This window comes from Magallana gigas, chromosome 5 (genome assembly GCF_963853765.1).
Source record: "Magallana gigas chromosome 5, xbMagGiga1.1, whole genome shotgun sequence".
Taxonomy (NCBI): Eukaryota; Metazoa; Mollusca; class Bivalvia; order Ostreida; family Ostreidae; genus Magallana; species Magallana gigas.
In genome coordinates, this window is record NC_088857.1 from 21,181,356 (window position 1) to 21,192,016 (window position 10,661).

Genomic DNA, 10,661 nt, shown 5'->3' on the forward strand with positions numbered 1-10,661 from the left:
TATGAACATTGAAGTGTAGAAATATCTTAGTTTAACAGACAGGTATTGTTTACTCAAGAAGTTCATTCATAAAGCATGCATGGTTTTATGAAATGGATTGTATCTTCCATACATATTTATTTAGATAATAATTATTAATAAACTGATTTCATCTATATATTTTTCAAAACTTTTCATAAAAGTAGGAAGCTGGGATATTTACAAAATGAAATTTGCAGAGTTTAAAAATATGCCTTCTAGAAGTTTAAAAGTTTCGCTTCCTTGATGTTGAACGTTCCACGGTCATATTAAACTGGGTCTCCCTAAAAGTCTGATTTAGATAATAATCTCTCCGGCCTTGTATAGACAGTTGAACCAGATTAGGGATATTTATGGATGAGATAATAAGAGGTCAACAAATTGATATCAGGACATCCCGGCCATACACGGTCATGTTGGATTTAGTTTTGGTATTCGTTTTAATTACTTTTTCTGTATTTTATTGTGTTCAGAAGTTGGTGAACTCGAACAAAAACGTGCCCCCTGGACCAAAAGGATGGCTTTTTATTGGAATGCTCTTTGAATTTGACCTGCTGACTCTCTATCTGAAACTTAACAACTGGACAGCAAAATATGGGGAGATATTCCAGTTTGAGTTGCTTGGAAAGAAGTTTGTAAGTTTAAACTCATCTGAAGTTCTTAGAGAAGCTTTCAACCAAGAGCCAAATGCCACAATTACAGCAGCGCGATCTCCGACGTTTTACGGGAAATACATATTGGATAATTATTCAGACATCGCTTTCGCCTCACCGAACCAAGACTGGACAAGGCGTAGAAAACTAGGCCACCAGGTGCTTCGGGCATACGGAGAGGGCCTGTCTTGTGTGGAATCCCAAATCAAGCGCAACCTTGTCTCTGTCAAGGAATATTTACGATCCAATGAAAACAAGAACCTCGATCCTAGTGAAATCGTGGAGGAATTCGTACTGAACACGGTTGAAATTCTGGTAGGGTTCCACATGATATTGTTCTTCTTCTAAACTAATATTTTGTAAGATGACAGTGTTGACGTTTTCAAGTACAAGTAGATAGTCAAAGCATTTTCAGAATGAATGGTAAGGTTGATTTATTTTTTAACACAGTGTGTAGACAAAGTAATCTGTACTCTACATTGACAAAACTCATCTTATAACGAACTTTGTAAGTGTAATTTATCGCAAACTTCTATTGTGAATTAACCCTTCCCCCTTTTTAAACAGAATTATTTAGTACGTCTTTCTTTGAAAACATATATCGCTGTTTCCTCCATTTTTTTTTAATATGGTTGAGTCATTGCACCAAGTTCAAACTAATTCTAATTAAAATAAAACTTTAATGATGAAAATAAATCCCAATTACATCACTTAATTATTTGTTGCCTTTTGAAATTAAAAAAAAAAGTTTACAGACATTAACGATTCAACGTGCAATACCATTATTCAAGTCTTAAACTTTTACTCTAGTTATATCGGAGTTATCTGGAAAATCATACAAAATCATACAAAAAGTTTTTTTTCTTGCATTTGCTCAATACGCCAAAATATGTCAATGGAGATATAAAAATATCTGCTCAAAAGCAGAAAAGCGAATTCTTTTTAAAGATATGTAATAATATTTTGACAGACAATTGGTCGAAGTTTTGGTAGAAATGGAAAACTACAGAAGATTTTACATAGACTGGATGATTTGGTCAACTTGGTGGCGAACCCTGGGTACGATGCTCTGTATGGGATTATGCCGTTTCTACGCCATTTTCCTTTTCCAATGACCAAAAATATAAATGAACTTCACCGAACAAAACAGCAAATGATGGAGCATTTGGAAACCTTATTGGTGAGTCGTTTACACTTTACTTTATAACAATTTGCCTGTTTTGAAAAAATGGACAATAAAATGGATTTGGTTTCCAAGATGATTTTGTAAATGTTACTTTTCTGTGTATTAGCTTTTCTTAAATATTTTCTTTGACTTTTAAATAGTTTGTATCGTGTGTACATTTAAAATTTCTAATTGTTATCCATATATCTTTTGTGTTCTTAAAGTGTCTTATTATAAACAAATTATAAAATGCATGTTAAAAGTTTTTAAAAAGTTTTAAAAAGTTTTAATCCAACATGTGATACAATTTGCAACTTTATTCATAGAGTTAAATGGATTCACAAGTGTACTTATATTATCCAACGATACGATCCATTCCCAGTGCGTCCAATTTCTTTAAAATTGAACTTTAAGAATGAAAATAAATAGAAATGAAGGTATAACACATTTTAATTTTGAATTTGCAGAAGGACGACACGACAGAAAAGGGTATTTACCACACGCTGAGGGAGGTGATGGAAGAGAGGGATGACGATGGCAAACAATGGTTCACCCAGGAAAACACTAGCAACTTGCTGATGAATTTTGTGGCTGCAGGTTGGTAAATATTACATAGCAAGTACAATAAATGAAGAAATTTTATGATTACTAAAGCTTTAAAAACAAAAACGATTTTTGATTGTCAGTAAACAAATAAACGAACTACTTTTTATTATATGAATTTCAATCTTTATTTCAACAATACTTCTGATATCATATCCACGTATTGTTGCGTAAACATTTTCAAAACTTATTAAGTGATATAGTACAGTATAGAACATTTTTGTATGCACTATAGTGAAGATATTTATGCAGCAATTTTGGACGATATTTAATAAAAATACACATACTTATGAAAAAAGTACAATTGAAATCGATGAAAGGGAAAATATCCTAGATATCTTTTGTGGCACATTTTCATTTTTCACTTGGAAAAATTTACAGGAACAAAATTTTTTTTTACGGAGATGTTGACATCTTTGGATTATCTGAACAAAAGTAAATTATTTTATTATTTTATCATGTCGTTTAATTTAGTCAACTCCTGTGTGCCGATTTTAATACGTTGACTATGAACTGAAAGTAAACTTACTTTGTCACTGGCGGCTAACTTGATTTATAACTGATCATTCATTCGCTCAGGGAATTCCTCGCCTTTGATTTTTTAAAACAAAAATGAGCAGCCAAAAATGTCATGTTGTGTCTTTATTATACTCAATATATGAAGAATCAATGCTGAGAAAAAAACTTAGGGTTTATAATTAACTAATATAAAACTTTAAAAGGTGTCAAAACTGAAGACAATTATAATTCTCAATGGTTTGTTTATAACAGCTTATTTAACAACCCGAGGGACTATCATGTCCATGATCCAAATTCTTGCAAAACGACCTGAACTACAGAAATCACTACAAAGAGAGGTGGACAATGTGATTGGTTCCGACAGAGAGCCCCGTCTGGCCGACAGGAGGAGCTGTCATCTGACGGAGGCGTTCATCATCGAGTCTCTGCGCTACATCTCACACGTTCCTCTGCTTATATTACATGCTGCTTCCCAGGACACTACAATAAATGGATACACCATTGACAAGAATACAATCGTAAGTTTAAAAAAAACATTTATGGAAGATTTTTTTTCTTCTGAGCAAAATACGTAATGTCTAAGCTCGGCGTGTGAGATCAAATCAAGTTAAATGGCATATATAAAATCTGGACGTTTTTTATTTTGTCGAGAAATCCTTATTTCATAAAAGATTAATAAATTAAAACGTAATCCCATTTCTTAACTCTTTACTCCTTAGCAAATGTGCTTGAATATAAAATAAAACATATATTTTAGATCGTACCAAACGTATGGACGATTCATCACAGTGAAAAAGAGTTCGATGATCCATTTATCTTTAAACCTGAGCGTTTTCTTGATGATAAAGGACAATTGTTGCCATCAAATGACCCTGTGAGGAAAAGGTGTGGTATTTATTTTTCTTTGCATCAATGCTCAACCCAGCAACTCTGCCTTTCCCGTGCACAAAGTCCAAAATCGTGCTCTAAATTAAAGGTCATACGATGTACCAATCGTTTTCTTTAAGATAAAATTAAACTCACTCTAAGACCATTTTTCATAACTGTACTTTTATTACATAGAAACTAGAATTCAAAATATGCTACTAGATACAAGCAGTAATGCGTTGATGTAAAATTTAATTTGTTTCAATCATGCTCAAAATGATGTTTCTTTAATTTGTCAATTGTAATCCATTTATTTTGAAAACGGTGTTTTTGAAAATATTATTTTTTTTTCTTCAGGGTGTTTGCTTTTGGATCAGGGAAAAGAAATTGTCTCGGAGAAGTTTTTGCAAGATCTCGCATATTTCTATTTATATCCACATTAATGCAGTTGGCAACAGTAATCGATCCTGATGGGAAATCTTTGCCAGATCTGCTGCCAAAGAATATGATTCCAGGAATTGTGCTACAACCTCAGCCTTTTGAAGTCCGCTTCATTTTAAGATCAAAATAATATCACAATGATTTATTTATCTTAGTCGCTTATATACTCTTGTCGCTACAGATACTCGTATAATCATATTGCTTGATAATGGTAATGTCTAATGCTAATGCATATTAATTATTCCTTTTTGTAAAGTAATTGGATATAATGTTGATGAACACATTTTTAATTACAGGTATTTGTAATGCCTGTAATAATGTTGAAATCATTTATTTTTAAACTAAGTGTGTGTATCTTTTTCATAATTTGTTAAGTAAAAAAAAATAACACAAGTCCTAAAACTCGCAATCTTTTTTAGTTCAACTGAGCAGAAATCTTAAGTGAGCCATTCTGATCACTTTTTGTCCGACGTCCGTCTTTCTGTCCGTCTGTCTGTCTGTATACCTTTTTGATTTCTTCTTCAGAACCACTTGGCCAATTTCAACCAAACTTTTCACAAAGCATTCTTAGATGACGGGGGGTTTCAGTTTGTTAGAATGACGAGTCACGCTCTTTTTTAAAGAATGATAATTAGGAATTATTAAACATTTGTTCGTACCTTTAAAAAATCTTTTCAAAAACCATTTGGCCAAAAAAGCTGATACTTGTGTGGAAGCATACTTAGGTAGTGTGGATTCCAGTTTGTTCAAATTATAATCCCAGGAGGTACAGTTGGGCGACAATAGGGAGAAGTGATTTTTTATACAGGAATAAATAGAGAAAAATCTTTTAAAATCTTCTAAAAAATCGTTTGGCCAGTAAAGTTGTGACTTGTACCGAAAGCATCCTTAAGTTGTGTGGATTCCAGTTTGTTTAAACCATGATCTCCGGGGACAAGGTCTTCTTTTCGAAAATCAATTAACCAGAAAAGCTGTAACTTGTCTGGAAGCATCCTTAATTAGGTAGTGTAAGATACCAAGAATAATCTGTAATAAAAGTACTGAAGAACTGACGAGAGTTGATTTTGTCGATGTTTATTTATTTTGAATCAATGATATGTTATTTTGCATGACAAGTACATGTAGTTTCTAATTTAAATTGATATTCGCATATTTTTATAATATGAATTTTTGGACTTTCTCGACAAGAATGTTGAGAAACCCCCATATGAATCATGTTAAATAATATTTAAAGATAAAATTAATTCAATCAAACTATGTATCAGTAATAGAAATATTTCTCGAAAATTGTATGGATCCAAGCAATATTGAACTCTAGTCTCGTTCAACCAAACGCTCGGCTGACACCGTAAATCTCCGACAAGGATTTACGGAGACAGCCGAGCGTTGAGTTGAACGAGACTATATTGAACTCTGGCGTAGGAATACATACGACTACAAAAAATATTTAAATTGTTTGTACCATTTAAAATTTGACTATTTTCAAGGTATTTGTAAATAAGTTTCCTTGAAAAACAATGCTTTAGCATACATTACATCGAATTCAATTCATCAATTAATTTCAAGAACTAAGTCTTGTCAGCAGCGATGATTTGTGCTGAGGTCCAAACACTGTTTCACTTTCGGTTTGTCTGAGTAACAGCATAGGAGAGTTGATTAAAATCAACTCCCAAAAATCAAATAAAAAGGGTGCACCACAAGGGGGTGGTGAATTGTTAAATAGGAAATAAATTTGATCCTTTTTCAAATATATATACATGTAGTAATTTGTATTTCTTATATGCAAGCATATTGACAGCTTTTAATTCTCGGGTGTTTAGACTGTGGCCCTGGATAATATTTTGGCCATACAAGGAGTTCAATTTTTGATGAAGGTTTCAATTTATATAACCAGTTGTTTGAGATCTTTTTGAGAATGACAATGCTCAGTACGTGATATAACTATGAAATCATTCAGTTAAAAAAGAGGTTACATCTAGAAACATTAGAAAATTAGAAAAAAAATTCTTAAAAATCTTTTAATACAGAATCTATTTTACTTATCTTATGTCCTGATATTTTGAAATTGACTTCATTAGTCTAATTTGTTTATTGTAAATTAGTTAATTTGCTAATTTGTTGCTCAGGTGAGTGATGTGGCCCATGTGCATCCTTTTTTGTCATAGATATCCAAGAAATATCTTTTAGAATATGACTTGAGAGACAAATGTAATACTATAATGTAATGAATGATATTATTATAATTCCGGTTTTTTTTTCAAAACAAAATTGAAAATTATTTCTGTAAAAAATACAACATTCTATTGTCATATTGTATATATTATATATATATATATATATATATTTACATTCTACTGTGTTTTTCCATTAAATTCCGTGATGTTTAAATGCCTCTAAATGCAACAAGTAGTCAAAGGTCAAATTGACGAGTTTTATTATGACGTCACAAACGTTGAACGCTGTAAACTGCAACGTCACAAGCGAAAATCAAAGTTCACGCTTGTGGCTGTTACTGTGGCTCTTCCATTAATGTTAACTTACCCTTAGGATAAGATCGGAATTTTAATGTATAATTCACATTTGCAGACAAGGCAAGAAGTTAAAAAATGTAAATATAAGCATTAAATCATGATTTTTTGAAGTATACACTCTCATAACTGCCGCGGTGTGTGCATACAAATTGAATAACGCGCGTTATATATATATATACATACACGTTTTTAAAAATGTCTGAAGATATAATAAACGCGCTAACGTTTTACTCTATATTGTCTTTCATTTTTTAAAAATTTTCTTGATATAAAACCGGACACTACGAAATTTTTTGGATATATATATATTGAGAGAGAGAGAGAGAGAGAGAGAGAGAGAGAGAGAGAGAGAGAGAGAGAGAGAGAGAGGAATATTCTTTTCATAAAAAAACATTTGAACTGCATGCGAAATGTTTATTTGATTTTTTGTGAAAATTTCAATAGATGGTGATAAAACAATTCAAATTCCTAGACTACGAAACAACAGTGTTGAGAAAATTAAACTCAGATTAAATCATGAAAACAGTTAAGAATCCTTACTACATATACATTTTGCACACATATTCAAGTCAGTGTACAACACAGACTCGCTGTCCAAAAAGGCAATCAGGTCAAAGTAAAGTCAGTGCAAATCACTGTGTACATGGATAGATAGATAGATAGATAGATAGATAGATAGATAGATAGATAGATAGATGATAGATAGATAGATAGATATAAGATAGATATATAGATAGATTAATGGACAGACGATGTATCTAAGATTTCTTTGGAAGACACTTGCTACAAAAAAAATTCTTATCAACATATTGGATTATTATTTTTTTTTTGGAAATAATATTACTGTTTTTTGTCATTACCAATTTCAAAGCCGTTTGACTGCATTCTGATTTTTTCAAGCAGTCGGACAGATGTGACGTAATGTTTGTTCCCTTTTCTATGGCGCTGTCAGAAAGACGCCATTTATCAAGCATGCGCACTGCTCTTTTGTCATCATCTTTAAAATCAATTTTAATGGCCTCGACATATTCTTCATCAATACCAAGATTCTCAGCGACAGTCTCCCATTTGTTGTGGATATGTTTACTAAGTTCTTCAATGCCGTTGTTAGAAAGTATACCTGTTTGATTAATAAAAATCTGTATAAATAAATAAAGGACTATGTGCGGTATGGTCAAATATCTGCCCCCGATTTCAACCAATTTTTAAATAGTATCGTATGAAAATGAAATCTTCACAAATCATTGTAAAGAGGATGCCTATAACTTTAATCTTGATTTTAGTCACCATTGCTCACTCGCTGTTTATCTATGACGTCACTTAAATGACATAATTCCCGCAAATTTGCAAACAAATGAAAATATGCTCATTTTTGCTCTATATTTTGCATTCGGAAGTATAGAGCGCAGGTCTGCTCAAGTGCGATTTTAACATATGTTTTTCTTCAGATAGTTATACATATTATACTAAAAAATGGTACTTGAGCAAGCCTGCGCTCGATGTTTCCCAGTCGAAAAACCATCGGAAAACACCCATATTTTGCTACAAAACATCAATTTATCAAAATAATGCAATATTCATGACGTCATTTCTACATTATGACGTCACTGTGGTGATAACCTTTTACACCTTTATTTCCAATATGATTTTAACTATCTTTCACCTTACTTAAAAGCTCTTTCAAAAACTTTGATTTTGGGGGGCAAAAATTGCATAAAACCGCACTTAGTCCTTTAAAATAAATAAATATATTAATGGATTTCAAATTATTTTTAAAGGAATAGAAAGGATGATAAAAAAGAACAGTACCATAGAAAATTATGATGGCATATCTCTGCCCCTTGTGTGCAAGCTATTTTTCAATCAAATATGTCGACATGTAAGATAAATATGTTGACATGCAAGATAATTATGTCAACATGCAACATAACTCTCTTGACATGCAAGAAAATTGCAATCAGATGGAAATCATACAAAATCTCAAAAAATCTCAAAAATCGCCCACTTGTGACATCCAAGATGCTATATGCTAACTTTTTATGTCGACATGCAACTTATTTATGTTAACATGCAAGATAAATATGCTGACATGCAAATTATTTATGTCAACATGCAACTTATTTATGTCGACATGCAACTTATTTATGTCAACATGCAACTTACGTATATTGACATGCGAGATAAATATGTTGACATGCAACTTATAAGTTGAATGTCAACATAACTAAGTTGCATGTCGACATAAATATGTTGCATGTCAACATATGGGTATAGTCCACTAATGTATTTTCCATAGGCGGTAATGTTAACGTTAGGATTCATGGCTCCGGCCCTAATTTTCGTTCAGCAACGGGGGACCTCTTGAATGAAAGCTCATCAAATTGTCTCTTTCCTGTTAAAATTTCGTGGTTTGAAGTCAGATTCGTTTTCTGGCAAAATGCGTCTGTATTGAAAAACTCTGAAAATGAAAGTAAAAGTAGGAAATTTCTTAGTTTTGGAAAGAGTGTACATCAAACAATTTCAATTCTTTTCTTCAAATGATAATTCAATTTTGACACTTGTTTTTAAAATTGAAAATCCTCTTTTCTTACATGTGTCAAGCATCCTGATTTAAGATGTCCCAATAAATGTATATACGCTCTGAAAGTATAGGGACTATTTTGCTTAAAGGCACTACTTTGTTGTCCTACCGATTCTAAAAATAGTTAGAGGGATATACCCATATCTATCTTGCATGTTAACATAACTAAGTTGCATGTCGACATAAATAAGTTGCATGTCGACATTAAGAAGTTGCATGTTAACATAAATAAGTTGCATGTTGACATCAATAGGAAGCGTATCTAGCATCTTGGATGTCACATGTTGGCGATATTTGAGATTTTTTAAACTCTTATTTGATTGCAGTTTTCTTGCATGTCAACATAGTTATGTTGCATGTTGACATAACTATCTTGCATGTCAACATGTTCATCTTGGATGTCGACATAATTAATAAAAAAATAACTTGCACGCAAGAGGCAGAGATATGCCACCATAGAAAATGGTTTCATAAACAAATCAAATTCATCGGCTAATTCTGTACAGAAGGAATATAATCGGTCTGAAATTGTCTGAACCTGAAAAAAAGGTTACCGAAAATATTTCAAAGAAATCAAAACAAATAAACGATTCAAAAGAAATCAGCAATATGTACTGAATATTTGTTGAATAGGTTAATCATATTATAGCCTGCGACGAATTGACGAACAAAGTGTACACAAGTGCGACATGAAATCGCGCATTGCAAAGATCTATTTCATATCACCTTCTAATGTTTGAATTTAAGTTTACAATTATCCCAAATCGGTTCCTATTGGGTTTACGCGGCAATTCTGATAATGATGGCGACCTACCTTGTTTCCGTTTTTGGTCTCTGACTAGCCTAGCTTTTGATATAAACTTCATATATTTCTCTGGATGTTTGAATTGCTTCTCTGTCAGCGCGCGTTATTAGGGATCGACATTTCTTACGATTATTGTCAACCAAAGAGAGATAAAAATCGTCCAGTTTGTCTGCTTGGAAGTTGGTGTGCTAAGTATTTAGCAGCAACTTTTACTGAAATATAAAGACAGTGCAAAATAATAATGATTTTGACAGAGCATTATCTTTAAAAAAAGTACTTTGATTTGTCTCAATACCCATATCTTTTTCGATTGAAAATATGTTTAAACAAGTAGCCCTTGAGCCTCATCGCTCACCTGATCCACAGTTTCTTGTATTATTCTCGTTGTATCATTCAATTGTGTTAAACATTTTCCGTATACATTTCTGTGTTGAACTTTGAATCCCTCTTAAGGCCCAGTATTGGACCAGGGCTGAGT

General features: G+C 32.4%; 1 protein-coding gene across 1 annotated transcript; it reads left to right on the top strand.

Moving 5' to 3' along the window:
- Window positions 1-374: 374 nt before the first annotated feature.
- On the top strand, window positions 375-5,371 carry LOC105332607 (cytochrome P450 1A2). Its single transcript, XM_011435256.4, has 6 exons — window positions 375-986; window positions 1,642-1,851; window positions 2,304-2,433; window positions 3,211-3,476; window positions 3,716-3,843; window positions 4,183-5,371. Exons 1-6 carry the CDS (start codon window positions 432-434, stop codon window positions 4,394-4,396), a joined length of 1,503 nt encoding a protein of 500 aa, XP_011433558.4. The 5' UTR covers window positions 375-431; the 3' UTR covers window positions 4,397-5,371.
- Window positions 5,372-10,661: the final 5,290 nt, after the last annotated feature.

Bases quoted from the DNA above. Each gene is read 5' to 3' on its own strand.
- LOC105332607 (XM_011435256.4), top strand. From the start codon at position 432: ATGTTGGATTTAGTTTTGGTATTCGTTTTAATTACTTTTTCTGTATTT. The intron at 3,477-3,715 runs GTAAGTTTAAAA...CATATATTTTAG, and splicing joins CCATTGACAAGAATACAATC to ATCGTACCAAACGTATGGAC. The intron at 3,844-4,182 runs GTGTGGTATTTA...TTTTTTCTTCAG, and splicing joins AATGACCCTGTGAGGAAAAG to GGTGTTTGCTTTTGGATCAG.